We start from the raw sequence: 20,140 nt of genomic DNA, 5'->3' as shown, positions 1-20,140 counted from the left end.
TACACTGGTGTGCACTATCCCAGAGCTCATGCCTTTCAGATGAGACAATGCAAGCAGCAGAACAGGGGAGGGCAAATCAGCATTTCAAAAGTGAAAGATATCCATCTGTCTGAACAGGAAACTGCAGTGGCAGAAGAAGTCCCAGAAGTGCAAAGTACACCATTTGGAATCAGTTTCAACGGTGCCAGAAAGCATCAGAGTGTTATTGATGCTGGCTCTCCACACATATGATGAAGGACAGAGTAGGTCCAGGAAAGCCGGGTTTAATCCCTAGTTCCTTTCACTGCCAAAAGCAAGAAAGGAAATATGCTCAGAGGAGCATGAAATCTTCAGCTTCTCATGTCAGCCAACCATACCTGCTGATCACTTCAAAGCAAAGCCTGAAAACTCCTGTCTGCCAGGACTCTATCAAAGTGCTCTCACTTCCCATAACCAGCACCACGGGAATATACACAAGCTTTGATGAATGCAGTGACAGACTGGAGAAGAACTCTTCCCTTCTTGCTCTTTGTATATAGGGTCAAACCATGTTTTTCAGGCCTCTATTTTCAGGCCTGCTGAGGACACAAACACTATTATATTTCAATTTTACTCTTTGTGCAGCCTGCCTCCATCAGCCGTAAGCAACCAGGAATCAATTCAGCAATCAATGGACCCAAGCCTCTGGTTTACATGACTGTAGGTGTCCAACGAGCTAATTCCTGCAGGCTTTTATTCTGACTTGTAGAGTTTTAAGACAGAGTTGGAAGCAAATTCATTTAAACAAAAACGGAGATCCTGCTTCCCATTTCCATAGCAACAGGCAGATTCTGTAAAAAACCCTGTGGTGGCAAACACTCATTAAGCATTAGATCATTCAAAAAACAAAGTGGGACTTGGGTGGTACTGCTTTGTTGATCCACTTGCATGGTGAGCAGCTTGCAATAAGTTCATCATGTCATAAAAGTCACTTAATTGCCAATTATTTCACTGCGACTTAAGCAGCCGCCAATTAAACACCTTTCAAAATCTAGCCTGAAGGAAAGCTAAAAAGGCTTGCCCTGCAGTAGACTACTACATTTTGTAGTTACGTGACATCTCTCCAAAGATGTCAACATGTTTAAATAATTAAGTCTTCCCGCAACTCTGCGAAAAAATAGGGAAGCATTATGCACTTTCTCCTCCCATCCCAAGGGCAAATGTTTCCACTGCTGGTTAGAACCAATTGACTTACATTATATGACCTATTAGCTGTTTCTTAAATGAGTTAAAACAATTAAAAAACAGGACTAAATATTTATGGTACATGACCCCTAATCATGACTGTGACTGAAATTCACTGCCAGCACAAGTTATTAAGCACACAGTTAGTAGTGCAACCACCACAGGCAAACCAGCCACAGGAAGTCTCCTATGGCCAGCCGTACTCCAATGAGAGAGGGAAAAAAAACATTCTTCTTCCACTGAACTTCCTAACTACAAACACTCAAAGAGTCCTTCTTCAATTTTAAAACTTGGCAGACTTCTAGCTTCAGAGAAAAGCCATCTACATGCAAGATCCTTTCCCAGGAAACCTGGCAATAAAACTGTGGACCACAGACCCAGTAATACTCTGGATACTGCAGCAAAATGGAACAAGCGCCAACCCGTGATCTCTCTGGTGCGAGACAGCACAAAGCAACTGGGATTATTGACAACATTTCATTTGCAGAAGGATGACTGACAGCTCTCCAAAACATAGTATTTTGAGACCTGGCCAGAAAGGAGATCTTCAAAAAAGATGTGCCTTTATCAGGTGGGCAAAACAACTGTGTTTAAGACAGACATGAGATCCAGCTCACCTGAATTGGGGCATTCTTGCAACGCCTTGGCCATCAGAGTATTTGCAATATTCTTTAGCCCAGCTCTGTACTCTAATCGCACAGACTCCAACCTGGTAAGGAAGAGACTCAGTGATGATATTTATGACAACATATCCACTATACAGAAACAAACAGCGAGTCACAGGAAGGTCACTGGAAATTGCAAACATCTGCTCGTATTCTGAATACGTGTAGGTGACTGACATCTTCCCATTCCTCTCCATCTAAAAATAAATGTGATCTTTATTCTATAATGGCCTAGATCAAAAACAATCTGAAAAAGGGACTACAACAGAAATGAAAGATCCCTGGGTTTTCATGCTCTGTGCACTACAACTATCAGTAAACAAATAACTAGTTCCCAGCTCCTTAGAGTAGCTACATACTAGCCAGGATCACCAAAGCATTTCTGGTGTTCAGAAAAAGCTGTTAGTCCAGAAGAAACTCTAGGATGGGCACAGTTGTAAATTCCGGGCTCAAATGGCTGAGAAGATGTAAAATAGCTGGCCTGTGAATGCATTGGCCTTGTAGCCCAAATTCAGTTCATCTCCACACAACTCACCAGAGATCTGGATTCTTCGGATTCTTTAGGCGAGACTTTTCCAAGATGGCTCTTGCTCTAGTCAATTGCCCAACTTTCTCCTCCAGCCTGGACAGCAAAAGCCACAGGGGTATGGAATGGGGGCACTTTTTCAACTGTTTAAAAAAAAAAGCCCAAGTATGGTAATATGTAGATTTAAAAAAATAATTAAAAAAAAATATCAATCTTATAACCCCTATAGAAAAGAACTTCCCTTCCTAAATCCTCCTAGAGAGTTGAGAAGAAGAGAGACCAAGTTGATTACATCACTCAAACTTCTCCTAGTCAGTCTCACAGCACAGAACAGTACAGAAATCAAGTTTCTCCTATAACCAAAACAGTAAGGAACATCAACTATGACTGAGCGATCCCAGTAGGAAGAGAAGGAACACACCTCCCATAACAACACATCTACAGTTTGTGCTCTCTCTGGAGATGGAGGGCTCTTACACATACCCAAACCACAGCAACAGTGTGCAGGAAACAGCCTGCCTTCGAAGCCCGGGAAGTGATCAGGATATCGACTCTGGCAGAAACCTGCTCCCATACTACTTTCATGGCTGATGACTTTCAGAAACATTCATACCCAAGGACACTGATTACCATTTAAAAGAGACACAAGTGCTCTGTAGGCCACCTCCTTTTACAGTGTGTATTTAAGAGCTCATTAGGAGGCTTTTCTTTCAAGAGTTCTCCTTTTAAGTCTTTACAGGTCTTAGAGAATAATTGTGCAATGTCTTTTTTCCTACCAGTGAGGAGTCAAGGATACAGCAAACTCTCAAGCAAGAAAGTGAATTTTGCACACGGATACCAGGTAAGAGAATTCTTGCTGCTTATTTCAAGGTCCTAATTTTTTTTTGTTTTGTTATTGTTTCAACCAGTGACAGAGAACAGAAATCATCTCTTCGGTTAGTCTAGGACGGAGCTCTCTGCACTTTGATTCAAAGACACAGATCTCTCTCCACACCAGAAGCACAAACCAAACTTGCAACAACAACACACATCTTACCCCTTGATTATAAGCCTCCCGTGCTTTCTCTACCAATTCCTTTTGTTCCTCGATTTGTCCTTTCATCATCCACAGTTTGGGGAAGTCTTCATAGTGCTTCAGGGCTTCCTCACAAAGCTCCTGGGCTGCTGCAATGTTCCCAAGCACCCATTCTAACTTCACAGACTTCATGAAGACCTGAGAACGAACCAGATCCGTTTATCACTAGCAGCCATTGAAAAACTGTTAGTCCATCAATGCAGTGGGTTCCCACACTCACAGATTCATTAGAATGCTATTGATTTGCTACAGTTTGAAGTAAAATAAAAAAAATACCAGGGTTAAATAATAGTGGAAACAGGTAACAGTAAGAAAGGTAAAGACAAATGTTAAAGGAGTTGAAACAGCATCATCAACCTACATCTCGCCTATTAGCATACAGTTGACATTTGTATAATATTTGTACAGTGAGCATAGCTTTAAGAGCACAACCAATTAATAAATTTGAGCCTGCTTTATTGGCACAATCTGGTCTCCTCAGACCCAAGCTACCAAGACCACCTATTCTTACAGCTTCAAGTTGCAACTGTTGTCCTGCTAATGACAAACTGGTACATACACTTCTCTGCTCCCAAATCCCTTTCTTTTGGCTACACATGGGAGTCACAGCTGTGAGAAATACATTATAGACCGAAGGCCATTTTGCTACTCTGATCTCTGTCCTCCCTGTTCCCAAACTCCCCCCACCATGACTTTGCAAGAGAGGCATCAAGTCTGAGACCAGAGTTTCGGCCCCAGCTGCCAGCTGGAGAGAAGCTCCCTGACTGACAAAAGAGGAAGAAGACAGTTTAAAAGGTCTAGAATGAAACACAAGTCAGAAGGGGGGAAGGGACAGAGGCCAAACTGATTTTTCTTTTACTTGGCCAAGTTAAAACAGTTCTGTACGAACAGCTGAAAATCGACGTTTATCATACCAACAGTAATTCCAGAGATAAACACAAGAGCATAACTTTAAACAGCATGCTCAACCAGAGCTGCCTTTAGCACAGCAAGCATAAGGGAGACTTCTGTGAGAGTATTTTCTCTTTCTTTTTTCCAAGACATGCTTTTATGCAACATGAACATTATACAAACAGCTGTAAACTGGGAATTTCCTGACTTTTGCCATTTCTGTAAAAAAAACTGAAAGTCTTCACTTCATCCTAGCTTTTTTTTCCCATCACGCCATGCTTTTATGTCGCAATTTGCTGGAGAAGCGGTGCAGCGAAGTGGTCACATGCCTGCAAAAGGCAATGGCAGGGAGCCATCTGGTCAATCGCTAAGGCCGCAGAACTGAAGGAACTCCTCTTCTGCCTCAACTCCCCCATGGCCAAGAGAGGTCTCAGCCTCTCCACCCTTCACACATCCTTACCCTTGCAGTGGGAGCACTGCTGCGAGCTTTTGCCAGCAGCCTCCTTGCTCTTTCATATTCATTGTTTTCTGACTCGAGCTTCACGGCTGCCAGCCAGATCTCCTCGCTGTTGGGGTTGGCCTGCAAGAACATAAAATGACAGACAAATGCATACAGTGAATCAACAGCAGATTTAATCCTTCGTTTGATCCAGATTAAAATTGAAATCAGAGCTTTGTCAATCCGCAGTAGGATTTTTTTCAGTTCAAGCTCCTCCCAATCTTCTTTGACCTTTGAAGTTTATAGAAATTCTCCAAAACAGATGCGCAACACAAAGATATATGCCAGTTTAGAAGTTGGATGCTTCTCAATTGTTGAAAAGCATTAATGCTTGATCTTCTGAACTTCCAGTTTAAATACTTAAAACATCACAGGGTCTGCCACAATGAGACCCTCATTTTATTATCCCCAAGCAAAAAAACTGAGGCTTGAATTCCCAACTGAGGTCTGTGAAAGCCTGTCCAATAAAAGCCATTTCAGTGGCAACCATGTCAAGAAGTCTTCAGGGTGGTAACAAAAAGCACCAAGAACAAATTTAGGAGTAAATATATCCTTTTACCTTCCATCTCAGGACCTGTCATTCGTTTTTGCTATCACTTAGCTGTTAGGTTTCATTCCCAGTGTAGAACTGTACCGCTCTGCCCATCTTTCTTTCAGCATCCGGCAGACAATTCCCTTCATTTTGCTGCAGATTAGTGGGTTTGGTCCAAGCCATAAGTAATGCAGTAACCTCATTAATTAGGACAGACCACTACCCTTTTTACTGAGGACACAGGTGACCCAAGACACGGGGATTCTGATCCATGACTGTGGTTGGTGGGAGCCATGGTAGTAAAATTAATGGTTTGTGAACTCAGAATCTGCCGTGGTACTACTAAAAGAGAAGTAATTTTTTTTTTCCAGTTTGCCGCTATTTTACAGGAGAACATTTTGCCGCACAAGAAGAAGAAGGCCTCATCATTTTGAAAGACAGCAGGACTCCGGTGTTGACAGAAAAAGCCTACTCTGTATTCTTTACCAGTTGTACTTAACAGCATCACACAAATCTAATATACCCACCTGGAAAGCCAGGGCCAAAATGCTTCTGGCTGCTGGCACATCTCCCGCCAGCCACTTCGATTTGGCTCCCATGAGCCAGAGCACTTCTGCTTTGGGACAGTGAGCAACAGCTCTCTGCAAAAGAGCCTCCAAGGATTCTCTGAGACAAGAAAGAGCAAGTTACAATCACTCAAAACACTGCCAAAGGCGAGCTCTCACACACCATCTCCACTATCACTCAATGTTATAAATATTGTTGCAAAGTCCAACATTGTAAACCTTGATAAGTTGTTTCATAACAAGGAAAGGGTGGGGTCTTTTTTCACAAGGGTTCTGAAATCAGCACTCCACAAACGGCTCATTGTTCAGACACCTTTGTTTGATAGCCTCTGCGGAAAGACCCTGCACACAAACAGCTCATTTGTCTTGGAAAGAGCCATTCTTCTTCACAAACCTCAGGAGAAACTGAGACAGGAAGTTTTACAGAATTATTAGATGAAGCTGGCTTGATGTTATTGAAATCTTTTCTCCTCTGGAAAATACTCTTTTCAGGTAGAACAAGGGGCTTAAAAGCCAGCCACCACTGGGAAACATGGGAGAACAACATCAAAAGCAAAGACATGTTCCAAAATAAAAAAAAAAAAAAAGAAAAGGCTTGAGTGAGGCACAACTCAGTATCTGCAGTCACTTCCACGCTACAGCCTTGTTGCCTTTAATAAGGATGATTCCATGAGTATAAGTGGTCTACTGCATAGATTGTTTTCTTTATTCTAAACTTTTGGCAGAAAGTTTCAGATGTGTAAAGCTTTATGAATAAACTTTAAAAAAAAGAGGCCTGAGCTGTGACAGTATAACACCAATCAATTCAGAATGTGACACACATTCACAGTATGTTTAATCAGAAAATGCCAGAGATGCTCGGATAACTTCAGTGATGAAGTAGTTTTATCTATGAAAACTAAATTAAACACATGCTGTATTTCTAGGTGATTTGTATTCCAAATTTTTTCTAGATTTGCCTTCTCAAAGACAACTGTCCCTGCCTTGCCTATTCATAGCTATTTTTACCAAGTAATCTCTATTGCAAGAAAACTTTGTATGACTTTGTAAAACCCAAAGATGTTCTGACTGCGGTGAAAACAAAAAAGGTCAGTCCTGCAAACAACACCAGTGAGTTTCTACCAGCTGAACTAACTCTGCACATGCAACACACCAGGGATCATCCTGTAGCTTTTCTTCCTCCTCAATCTATCACCCTGTAACAAGGATGAACCCCTCCACCCAAGGATTATGCAGCACACATACCTCGTTCCATGGTTCTTTTCAAAGTAAGCTGCTCGCAGCCACACGCTCTTCTTGCTTGGGAAAACTTGCAAGGCATAAGCATAAATTGCTCGGGCGCACTCCAGAGCATTATGAGCAACACACTAAGGAAAACCAGATCAGAACCAAGTCACTTCAGGATTGCACTGAAATCAAGTGCAAGAAAGAATTTCACATGCATAATTCAACACAGAACTCAGTAACTCAGAGCAATACATGAATTGGGGCATTATATGTAACAGAACAGTTACTATCAGCTTTTTAAAAGGAAGCAGGGAAGAAATTTTCAAGCATCCCTCTATCAAAGCACAAGGATCACTGCCCTTTCAGTGGGACTGACACACACAGGCCAGCTTGATACATTAGTAAGGCATTGTAAAGGCTCTCATTTTTGTACTTTTTTTTTTTTACAGGCAAAACCGTAAGTGCCACAGCATATGCCCCCCTACTGTTGTAAGCCCAATTCAAGGCCAGTGAAGTGGGCATTTTGCTGCTGAAGTATAATTTAGTTATTAGTGCATGTTCAAACTACTCCCCTAAAGCAAAGAAACCCTGGTAAAACTTTTACTCACTCCCCTGTCCAGTCTTATATTAACTCTTGAGCTACAATGTTTATGCCTTGAAACTCAACTCCCAGTTCCTTTAACGAGATCTCAATCTCTGTTGATGTCACACACACAAAAAAATCCACACCAAAACCAGCAAACTATCACAATACAAACTTTTTGCTTAATGAAAACTCAAATCTGAAAAAAGTTCTACAGTACAGTAACCTTCCAAGAGGTAGACTGGCCAAACGCAGGGAGGTGTTGTGGGAATTATACCCACTTTCACTGACAAAAAAAATGTTATTTCCCAGGATCCAGTGCAGTTTCCCCCAATTAAAAAACAAAAAACAAAAAACAAAAAAAACCCCACAACAACAAAAAACCCCAGCATCACAGCCAGACATACGCTGTCTGCATCTTCCATCCAGGTATGTTTCCGATCTTCTTCCTCAATCCCAATCCCAATCACCGCTCGCATGATTGCCTGGCATGTGGCCACACTTCCAGCTTTATCACATTCCTCAGCATCCTAGAAACAAGAGTAAACCCCTGCTCATTTTGAGAAATCAGCACAAGAAGTTAGATTCTGCAACAGCAACTCCACGTGTGCAAACACAGACACATTGTGAGTCACTGCCACATAAAAAATATCTTATTACTCAAACATATCTTGACTCTAACCGGGGAGTCTACACCCACAAAGAAGGTGGTATAGCTGTACACAGAAGCAATCAGAAGTTGGGTAAGAAACAAAGCCCGTCAACTGCATCCACTGAAAAGGAGTAAGTGTGACAATGCGTGGCCTTAACAGCCTGAAAAGCCTCCTCTTACAGCTCCACTGCCCTGCCCTGGGCTGGGTCAAGCAGGGACCCAGTCAATTAAAAAAAAAAAAAAAAAGCAAGAATTTCAGAAGAAAGAATTGTAACAAAGCTACTGACCTTCCTTCAGCTTTGGGTTGATTATTAGGTCTCAATAAGGGCTAAGCAATAACTAAATTTCAAAAAAATACACCCTCAATCACTGTTAAATTAAAGGTGCAATGGCTCTTTCCCCAGAGCAGATATGGAAAAGTGGGGGTTTCTGACATCCGAAGCTTTTGAAAAGCCAAGCATGTCCTGCCTAAACTTGTTACAAAGACCTCTAATCAGGTAACAGAAATGGAACAGTTCTGGTACTGAAAAGGAACTCGAGAAGACAATGATGCAGAGGCTGTGGTGGTGGTTTTTTTAAACAGAAGTTGAAATTAACCTTTAATTGCTTTACTGCTGTAAACAAAGTTATAATTCCTTTAGATGTTAACAGGGATATCCATTTTATATTAAATACTTTTTTACATTATCAGTACTCTTTTAAGCAGTGTGCCAAGAACATTTTATTGCCTTGACCCATTGTAAGTGATTTTAGTAGTAAACTGGTTTAAAAACTTATGCTTAAACAAAGCACAGTACATATTCAGGAGGAAAGAGGTTCTTTTAACCTGAACATCAAGGCATTTAGATGGCAATAGTCTCTGAAGTGTCTTTTTAACTCAAGAAACTCAAGCACCACAGCTTTCGAATGCGACCAAAGCACTGGAAACCCCTACAACTTTTTGCTACTTTCTAGTACAGAATGTTAAAAATATGACAACCTGGGATGAACCTGCACAGAGGTCATGTTTTGTAAACGTCGCTGTACAACACAATTCCACATGTCAGCTGTGACTACTTTGCACAGCCTCAGGACTACAAGCCAATAAAAGACTAACGGAGTATTTCCTGCCTGCTGCACATGCAATATTTGTATTGACTTCTTACCACACTATCTGACAATGACTTCTTTGGCAAACAGATACTTTTTTAAGCCAAAAGAGACATATGCAAAAAATACATAAACCCTTCACTGGAGGCCTAAAGCCTCTGTCCTACTTAAGGCAGCAGCTGCTTCAACTTGAAGCTGGTTATCTTCCAAGACAGAAGTAAACCAGACATTCCTCAGCTCAACACACACAATGCCACCCCCACGTATCACCTAACTATGGCCTGGGCTGTCCTCAGCTTTGTAGTCTCACCTCCTGTATTTTCATGGGGATCTCCACTGATAAGCCTAGTGCAAAATTACTCCATCCTACAATATCTTGCGTCAATAGCCTTCAAAACAGAATCTGAAGAGCTCACCGGGGTCTCTAACCAAGACCAAGCAAGTACCTGTATCCATTGCTCTCTGTTGATTTCCACACCATTAGCCCGAAGAGACGTGATGGCTCTGTCAATGATCTTCTCCACCATCTGGGTGTTTCCATTGGCTTCCTCCAGTTTGGCAGCAGTAATCCAGATGTGACGATCCGTCGGAATATTCTCACGGGCTTTGTTAAGGACTTTACGAGCATTCTCATATGTCTCCAGCCTTGCCAGGGCAAGCCACAGCTGCGGAGCAACAAAAGATGTATTTTAGATGAGAACAAGGAGATGACAATGCCGCCGTATGGCAGTGTCAGTCCAAAGAGATAAGCAGCTTTATGCTGTTTGCTACTAGTTGGCAATTGTCCTCAAGTAGTATAAGCAGGCTGCAGAATACCAATGGAGAAACAGTACAGTCTACTACTATCCTTAAAGCTCAGTCCTAATCACCTCAAGATACTACCTCCGTTTGCTGGGTTACTGCACTTGTATTTTCTGTCCACATCACCTTTCAAACAGCTGAGCATCACGCTCCGGTTCAGCGTTTCACAAGCGAGCAACTTTGTTTTAGATTCCCCAGGCTACCCATCTGCTTGTTTTCACAATTGTCGAGGCACTAAACGCAAAAGCGAACAAGGCTAATTGGCTACAGCAGGCACAGCAGTACACTGGCATAACTAACATAACAATTACACAGGAAAATGAGGCATATAATGGCCACCGGACAATTAACTCTGGAGAAAAAAGCACAGTCCACTACTCGTCACATCCTGCTCATTGTGGCATAAAGTGCATGGCAGAAAACTCACACTGCACTCGTATCTTTTGTTTTCAAAGCTCTACTGCCAAACTAAAGTGGTGTGTAGGGGGCTGCTTTATTTTACTTTTTAAAAACTTACTTCAACGCTAGTCGGACAGCATTCCACAGCCCGACTCAGCATGATCCTGGCATCCTCAGGTTCTTCTAACTCCACGGCTGCCTTCCACAAACGCACCGAATTTGGAACATGCTCAAGGGCTAGAGAGGTAAAACAATTGTGTCAGTTATGACAAAGTAGTTTACCAAAAAGAGAGCTGTATTTTTTTAAAGACAGTACATTAAAGGCTTTGTCCTATTATAGATGAAATTTCCTGAAAGAGAGAAGGGAGGCAACTATACTTACATTAGCTCTTGCTTCAACAATGAGAACTTAAAATCAGAAAATAAAAAACTTACTTAATAATTTTAATTGGAAACAGGTTTTGGAGAGCCAAGGGCTTTTTCCCTGTACAAGCTGTAATTGCATCCTCTTCAGTACAACACCTAGCTGAACAAAGGCTCCAGTCTCAGCAAATGAGCATATGTAGGATCTTCAAAATGGGGTAGCCTAGTCATGCTGGATCTCCCTTTACGAAGAAGGGGCATCTTCAATACTAACCAGTAACACAACCTTGTTCCTTAGATGTTGAAACTGTCCCTTCACAATTTAGTTTTCCCGTAGGCATCTCCTGACAGCTTAATGGATCCCAGTTTAGCTTCCCAAAAAGTTAATGGCCCACTACACAAAAATAAAACAGGAGGATGCATAAAAGCTTAAAGGTATTGCTGACAGTAATACCCTAAGCCACCAAATCCAAAGTGTTCTTTCAGCAATCCAATATGGGCTCTGCCTAATTAAGAGTCTTTGAGGCTTCCTTAATCTTGTCCGAGTCAGCTACTGCCAGTAGAAACCACATTCTCTGCAGACTGTCCTAGATGTGTTGTCTGAAACACTGAAGTCTAAACAACAACTTTTCTCAGCCTGTCTCTTCATAACCTCGTATCTCAAAGATACCTTGAGAAACTAAAGTGGTTTATTTAGCCTTTCGCCACTACATCTTACACCACAGATTACCAGTATTAGCTGCATTGCAGTACTAGTTTCATCGCTTCCATGGTGACCGTACACAAACGTGCTACAGTAACAGAGGACTCGGCACATCGTCCTTCAATAAAGCAAGCATAATTGCAGCACCACAGAAACGGGTGGGAGGAGGCATCTAAACCTACTTTGAAACCAGTCAGGTTTCTAGGCAAGACTGTTCCTTTAAGCGTTCCTGCAAAGGCAGTGGCACACTGCTGAGCCTCAACTTCAGAGTATATCCCAGCTCTACAGAAATACACAGAGCATTTACAAGTCCACCGAGGATTCAGGCATTAACTGTTTCTCCTCGAGTCTGCAGCAGTAGAAGATTTTTCTGAAGAATTTAAGTGAATCATATCAGCCTGCAAGAGCTGAAAGTATCACTCAGCAGGACAGAACATGTTTTCATAGATAGAGCATTCGATTTTTAGACCTCAAGATGCATTTTAAACACTCAGCTTGCCTGCTTTCCAGTCAGAGAGAGGCTTTAAAAACTCCAGAGGTTCTGCTGGATGGTAGGAACGCACACAGCCAACAGACGAGAGAAACACATTACGAAAGATCACACTTCAGTGACATTACCTGTCTTTTTTTATTTTACGAGAAACAACAGGTTAACCTGCCACTTATCTTAAGGCTGTATATACAAACAGCTCCAAGCATCGTATTACTCATGTTCCCTAGGTAGCAGAGGAGCACTGCGAAGCTGTTAACAGGCAGAAATTGGAAAGAGAATGATAAATCATGTTCCATTCTGCTAACAGTTTTGTATCAGACATTAAGTAGGTGGCTCCAAAAACTGAAGCAAGATGTTTTTCTCTTTGCAAATACAGTGTTTAAAGCAAAACTCAGTACTTCATGCCTAAGTTACTGCATTCACACAAGATGCTCTCCTACCCAAGCTGGACTCAGAAATCTATTTCTGCTCATGTAGAAGTATTTTTCTGTCCAGTATCTATTATTGTTCTTGAGAAGGACACACAGTGTCACAGGAGTGACACTTCACAGCATGCTGCACTGCTTAGCCAATGAAAATTTTAAAAGCTACTGAATAATTAATACCTGAACTCTTATAACTTCAAACCCAGGAACCTTTAACAGCCTTTCATCCATATGCAGTTAAGAGGTCATTTCACCAGAGATGTGCAATTTTACATGCAACAGTAAGAGGTAGGAGGCAATTTACTTCCTCTGAAGCCAAGCCATTCAATACTGTAGACTGCTTCACAGTGATTTAGTAAAAGTATTACATCCAGACCCTTTTCCCTGTCTAGATTAAAGTCAGGAGATACAATTGATACCATTCAATAGTCATGAAGGATCTAATATCTACTGATACAGGCACAGCAACTTAAAGTAATCAAAGAGTTAATACTATGAACCTACAAGAATGACCTGGGTTCAGGACAAGAAAACAAACTGCTTTTGAAGAGATAATTGTTTGGAAAAGACAGTAATTCCACAAAAGAGGAAAACCTCCAAGTGCAATACCTAAAACCTGACATCTTCTGTTGTAAGCATCACAGAGAAAAGCTGTTTGTCAAGAACACAGACCTTGCTACACTAAAGCAAACTGGGCCCCAAGGCCCACCAGGCTCAACGATATGAAAACCCCAAGGCCTCTAAAGCTCCTCCACCAAGAATCACTGTGCCCTCTAATAGGTCACTGACAAGTTGGAACTCAAACACAAAGTCCACCATCTTTTCCGAAATGTATCACAAGGTGACAGTTAAAACACCCTTTTCTCCTTACAGCATCATTTTGTGATTGCTTTCATCTACCTGTCTAACTTTGATCAAGCTGGAATTGGTTTTGGCGAGTGAAATGTCATTTTGCAATTGCTCAGGATCAGCAGCTTTCCGCTGAAAGATGTTTTGCAAATACTTCAACAACTCTACTGTTTGACTCAACAGCAGCAAGGTTCAGGCACACATTTTTAACAACTGTTATTTTCACCACGGATTAAAAAAAAAGTGCCACTTAAACTTAGAGACACATCTTGAGCAACTTACAATGCAATGCAAACAGACAGAGACTCAGACCTTTTTCCCTGACCCTGCAGAAGCTCTCACCTTTCCTAAGGACACGTTTCTTTGCACGGATATCTGTCTCCAGCTCTGCTGCTCTTATATAGATTCGGACAGACTGTGGAAGGTGGCGGACAGCTTGGGCCACAACTGCCTTGGCTGTATCCCCAGGCTGAAGCCGAGCAGCTTCTAACCAAACATCTTCACTCTGTCAGGAAAAAGAAACAATCTTTCTTTACAACAAAACAAGACTTCAAAATTGAGCTTCTAGCTAAATGTGTGTGCTTTTAATACTGCAGATAGTAAAGCTGTATCAGATATAGCCCAATACAAGCGTAACAGAGAGATGATGCTTCTCGTAACCACAACCTTTTCCTACTGTCCTGCAAGAATCAGCAGGGAAACAAAGCAATTCTGACCTTGGGGCACATCTCTGTTCCTTTCATGATGAGGTTTCGAGCCACTTGGAGTTTGCCAGTGACCTCCTCCAGTCGGGCTGATGCTATCCAGGCTGGCGGATGATGAGGATTTGTCTCTCGTACAGATTTCAAGAGCAAACGGGCTTTCTTGATATCACTAAAGGAGGAGGAAAGACGCTAGCAAACAATTCTCCTGAATCAGTAAATGCTTTACAGTCAGTTCTTCACAGCCACACTCAGATGCACAGTAACTGTGACCTCAGACATTTTCATACTGGCAACACAAATTACATACTACCAAAACAAGCTCACAAATATACAGTAACACAGTGAGATCACAGTGAAAATCGGTTAAGTATTTAAGTAAGATTTTTAGGAATTACAGCTGGGCACTTGCAGCTGGAAGCTGATAAGCACAAGCATTGATTTAAGTCAAGTATTAGTATCAACATTTGCACGTATGGCTTTGACTTAAATGGCAATTCTTTATGAAACATGAGCTACAACTTCAGGTTAAAGAGGTTTTCAGAGGTCATCAGTCAAGCCTAAATTAGCAGTACACAGACACAATTAACCATGTTATTTCCTGGCTGGCAGGCAGCCACACACTGCCATCACTCTGGCATGTTAGTCCAGGGATAGAACAGAAACAATCGCCACAATTGATGCATCCGGGTCAGATGCTAAATGCATCAGTTGAAAGACTATACCAGATCTCATGTTAAAAGAATTCATCCTCAAAAACTGATCTAGTATCTTTTACAAATTAAATGCAGGCTGAAAGCCACCCGCTCAGACAGATTTCCATTTATATGCAGGATCACAGCCATTACTAAGAGGATAAATCAGTTAATCCTTCTTAAACTTACTTGATATCTCCTCCATGTGTGGGAATCATCGAATTCAAGTCTGTCAAATATCCTTTCGGGTCCACTACAGTCTGGCCACTCACAGAGTCCGACACCTGGGAAAGTCAAGTCAGCGCTGCTGAAATGACCACTCATAGCCCCCCAGTCTGCCTGCATGCACTAAAGACTGGAAAAGATACTGCAGCGATACCAGAAACCTAGACCTTCATCTGTTACCAAAACCAAGGAAGGAGGAAGACACAAAGCCTCTCACTAGCTTTTTTCCACTTCTAAGATACACAACTTCAGCGTTAAAAATTCAGTACCACTGAAAACCCAGAAAATAAGCAGCTTGGCTTTCGTCACCAAAAGGTCTTGCAGCCCTGCCAGCTAAAGCCCATCTTTTTAGTTTAAACCAGATTTAAATGGGAAAAATCAATGAAAAAGAATAGAAGTCAAGAACAATTTAAGAGTAGTATTTTTCAGCATTTTGTCCTGCATCTCCACACAGGATAGAAGAGATGGTTCCTTTGGTAAAACTACCAGTGCCATTTGCCCGAAGTCCACCTCTGATATAACAGGGCAGCCTGTTCTCCCGTAATGACCAAGACTTCCAGGGACAAACTGTTATTTCTCAGGAAATTCTATTAGTGTAGAAGGCATGAGATTTGGGGAGGACGAGTAGAGAACTATTTCACAGCTGAGCTGTTTCTTCTAACACCCAAGAGAATTAAAGACTTTTCTAGAACCAGGTCTTAAATAGCAGCACAGCACCAACCCTGGGTAGACCTGTGACAGATCCTGCCTTCCCACATCCTTACCTGGCTTAGCCTCATATCCATCAAGGTGTTCCTGGCTTGGCCAATCTTCCTCATATCCAATTCACCTGTCCCAGGTGTCATTAAGCCTGGTGTCATTCCTCCTGGGTATGGAGTATTCAAGCCTCCTGGATACGGAGTATTCAACCCACCGAATTGCTAAAAACAAGAGTGAGAGAAATACATTCCTAAAATCTCTTCTGACACTTCAAAAATAACTCAGGCTGTTGGCTGATTTGCTCTTCTCAAGTGGCTACAGGACAGAGATGCCAAAACCCCACAGGTACCTCTGAAACAGTGCCTTCCCTGAATCACAAAACCTTTCTCATTCAGGTTTTGCAAATCTGTAGGTAATTACTCAAGTTTAGTCAAGTCAGTGAAATCAGTAACAAGAAAGTGAAAAATACAAGCACCTAAACCAAGCACATTTAAGCAAGAATATCTACAAAGAAGTCCCATGGACATCTGGTGCCAATTCAGGGCAGGTCAGCTTCTTCTGTAACTATGTTACCATAGTAGCCTGTGGCCACGTAGCAACAAGCTAAATTACTTAATTTTCAGTTGACTGTAAGGCAAATAATTTTTAACACAATCACTCCAGGGTTAAGCAAACCATTAGGTGAAACCGAACTTAATTTTCTGTTCCATTTTTGCAAAATGTTGTTGTAACAGAAATGGATGTTGGTTATGCTCACCAAAACTCATTATAACCATTCTACCACAGAAAACCAGAGAAAAGGAACACTTTCTTCCATTTTCAACACAAGAACTAGGCTCTCCCTGCCTATCCTCAAGTCTTCCCTGGCAACGGGTGCGCACTGAAAGACTCCAGCAAGCACAGGAGTTTAACATCCAGCAATTCCTTTGACAGACACACGAACGACACCAAGTTTTATGGTCAAGTATCTTTTTTTTCCAGAACCCACTAAGGAATGCATAGTTTAACACTTGTACGGATTGCATCTCCATCAGGTTTGCTTTAGTACTCACCGTTTGGCGTGGGTCCACAGAAGTGTGATTCTCCCCTGACTGTAAATGCTTTGCAAAGAAGCTATCAGGTACAGGAGTCAGCTTCTCATAACGAGGATTCCTCTGACGCTTGTTCCTGGCATCACCAACTTCTGGAATACTCAGCCACTCTTCTTCTGTCACCTCTGCTAGCTTCCGCTATTCAAACACAAGTTGTCATCATTACTTGTTGTAGAGTTTTTTTTCTTTTTAACTGCTCTTATTCCTTAATGGATTTCTTTTTTCTTGAAAGAATTCAGATCAATTAAAGACTTAAAAGTCAAAGATCAGATTTTTTTTCTAATCCAATGTACAAAAGAATTAGATGCATTTAATTAGGATTTGATTTTAGTCCAGTCTGAGATTTCAAATCAATTTTGCTATTAAACTCAGCGCTACAAATATCCAGATTAGTCTCAGTGCCTGCAGCATTCAGTGTCTCATTACTAATCATTAAACAATAGCTTAAATGACACCATTTATTTAAAAGAAGCTTTAGAGTCAGATCCCGCTCAACTGCTCTTTCAATGCCAACAAGGTATCAGTCCCTCAAAGACTGAAGTGTAGCACCTTCTCAAGAACTGATGTGAAGTTGCAATAAAGCACAAATCAAAAGCCTAGTATCAAAATCGGCACGAATTTCACCACCTTGTGTACCCACAAGAAAAGTGCTCTACAGGCAGAATCACTGCATTGTCCCATATCCCTACAAAGTAGCTTATAAACACCCACTTCCATCAACTGAGTGCAACTCTGAATGCCGTTGGCAGTAGAGATAATATTGCTTCATCACTTACTGCAGATTCCATCACCACTCGGATTTAAATCAGCACTACCAATTATACTGTCCATAACCCCGCAGCTGCAACCGACTGAAAATTATACTGCAGTACTTGAGAGAGCTTCAAACCAAGAAGAGGTTCTGCACCACTAGCTGCCATTTTCGTATTCGCTTACTTAGTTTTCCAACAGAAAGTAATTCTAATCTGGAGAATAACAAAGTACTTGTTTGCTAACACACAAAATCTGGGCAAAGAAATGCAGAATATACATCCATCTCTCCTATGTCACAAAGGTAAAAGTCACGCTTCCGACATTTTTTCCTTACTTTCAAGTCTGAGAACTGCTGCTGAATTTTAGGTCGTTCCATACGGTATTTTTCTATTTCCTCTTTTTCTCGTTGTTCCCTTAGGAAAAGGAGTACTGAGGTTATGCTCAAAGTAACACTTGGCAAGTCTTTAAACAAAGTGCTGATATTACAGAAAAACGTGTTTGATCAGATTATCAACATTAACTTAGATTAACATCATGAGAGAGATGTCTTATTTAATAAGACAATATTATAGTGTAAAAACAGATGTCTCCAACCAAGCAAACTTCAGCCTTTAACATCCTCTTACCTGTAGACCAGGTGTGAGTTTAACAAGTTCAGTAACATTCACCAGTTTACAAGACACCCCCATTATATGACTTTTCTAACAATTTGTGTGTGTGATGTGAGGTATGTGATGTGTCAAAAACAGCCACTCAGCATCTCCCCACATCAGCTTAATGAACTACAGTGAATCTTAATTAACTACACTGAAGCAATTCAACTACATCAACTCTCAGAGCAAGTTGTGTAAAATGTCCATCATCCTTGCAACTTGGAGCAACAGGGTCACAGGTATGGAATTAAAATAAAAAACTGCGTACGCTTCTGAAAATGTACCCAGTAGACACAGACAAAATCTGAACTGGAAAATGGAAGAGGTAGAGGAAAACTCTAAAACATTAACTAACTAGAAAACACCCCAGGCCTGTGTTGTAATTTATCCTACCTTCTTTCTTTTCTGCGTTCATCCATCCTCTTATCCAAAGCTGCATAAATAGCATCTGCTTCCTCATCATCTTTTTCATAGGGACCACTTGAGAACAGGCTCCCAGCATAACCATTGAACTAAGAATTTGGATAATCTAACTATACATGGAAGAAAGAAAAGGAGAGAAAAGAGAAAAAAAAAAAAAAAAAAAAGAAAAAAAAACAGAAACAGTATCCTCAGTTCAAAGCTCCTGTTACATTCCTGTTACAGCCAACAGTCATCCAGAACAACAAAAATGCGTGAGCGGGCTATTTCTAACAACATTGCATCAGACTAACGCATCCCTAAATAAAAGCAGCTTTCTTCTACCACCCCTAGTGTTTATTCTCCCACACCATTTCAAAAGCAAAACTGTTTCAAAATTGCTTCTCTTTCAAAATTGCTTCTATCAAGCAATAAATGAGACCCCAGCATAGAAAGGCCATTTTCTTCCATTAACCACTTATTTTTAAAAAAAAACTACTGAAAGCAAACAAAGAGAATAACACAACATTTAACTAACCAAAGTGGGATTTAAACACAAGAGACTACACATGCCACATAAGGCAAATATACATCAAAGCATAGGAGCTTAGATTTCATTTGTCCAGAACAAAAAAATACATCCCCCAAAGTACTTAAACTAATATTTTATTTATAGATCTCTTCCCAAGACTCTCAGGGCTCTGTATAGATAATTAAACTGCAATATGCAGACCAATGCTACAACGAAAATCTGCAAGCACTATGCCATTATGTATAATAAGGTATCAATAAAAAAAAAAAAAAAATAAAAAGGAAGTGTTGCTAGCAAACTACAGGAAATTCTGGTCTTGAAACCTCATCTAATATGGGGTTTCATAGCAAGAGAGCAGGGAGCTAAAGGACTCCTCTTCCACTTGGGAAAAAACATCTCCAGGATGATGAAAATCTCATCACCTCATCATAATTGGTGTCGTTCAAATCTTCGTCGTCATCATCAGCTGTCTGATTCTTTTTCATTTGATCCCCAACAGTTCTCTTCCCCGGCGGAGCATGACGATCATCCACAGGGTCATTTGCATCACGTGCAGGGCCAATATCAGAGCGGGTGGTGAAACCTGTGGCTCTGTGTTGATAAAGCAGTAGCAGCTATTTATCATGCTGCAACCCCACTGCTTGTTACGCAGGCAGTCTGTCTAAATTATTACTTGTAACAGACAATAAAAGTATAATTCTTTTGCAAGAATGGCATCAGCCAGTCCCCATCCTTACTGTTCATAAAGTCTGGGGAAACAAACTGCCCTTTTACAGAGGGAACTTTATCTACAAAGACACTGCAATCACCTGGCTCACCATCCATCTTGCAGCAAGACATGCTTTCTCTTC

At 41.2% G+C, this 20,140-nt stretch overlaps 1 protein-coding gene across 1 annotated transcript in view; it reads right to left on the bottom strand.

Moving 5' to 3' along the window:
- The window catches only part of PRPF6 (pre-mRNA processing factor 6), a gene marked incomplete at its 5' end in the record, with an annotated part of 23,844 nt that extends 3,964 nt beyond the window's left edge, over positions 1-19,880 (bottom strand). The window contains 17 exons of the mRNA XM_009696185.1: positions 1,821-1,912; positions 2,404-2,537; positions 3,431-3,607; positions 4,821-4,940; positions 5,919-6,057; positions 7,203-7,324; positions 8,175-8,297; positions 9,955-10,173; positions 10,827-10,945; positions 13,884-14,046; positions 14,258-14,414; positions 15,127-15,221; positions 15,927-16,082; positions 16,914-17,090; positions 18,040-18,118; positions 18,752-18,870; positions 19,712-19,880. Of these exons, the coding sequence (XP_009694487.1) occupies positions 1,821-1,912; positions 2,404-2,537; positions 3,431-3,607; positions 4,821-4,940; positions 5,919-6,057; positions 7,203-7,324; positions 8,175-8,297; positions 9,955-10,173; positions 10,827-10,945; positions 13,884-14,046; positions 14,258-14,414; positions 15,127-15,221; positions 15,927-16,082; positions 16,914-17,090; positions 18,040-18,118; positions 18,752-18,870; positions 19,712-19,880 (2,360 nt within the window). The remainder of the gene's footprint in view (positions 1-1,820; positions 1,913-2,403; positions 2,538-3,430; positions 3,608-4,820; positions 4,941-5,918; positions 6,058-7,202; positions 7,325-8,174; positions 8,298-9,954; positions 10,174-10,826; positions 10,946-13,883; positions 14,047-14,257; positions 14,415-15,126; positions 15,222-15,926; positions 16,083-16,913; positions 17,091-18,039; positions 18,119-18,751; positions 18,871-19,711) is intronic.
- Positions 19,881-20,140: the final 260 nt, after the last annotated feature.

The sequence above is a fragment of the Cariama cristata genome, unplaced genomic scaffold, assembly GCF_000690535.1.
Source record: "Cariama cristata isolate BGI_N322 unplaced genomic scaffold, ASM69053v1 scaffold27002, whole genome shotgun sequence".
Taxonomy (NCBI): Eukaryota; Metazoa; Chordata; class Aves; order Cariamiformes; family Cariamidae; genus Cariama; species Cariama cristata.
The sequence above is the reverse complement of the archived record's forward strand: the minus strand, read 5'-3'. Positions and strand labels throughout refer to the sequence as shown.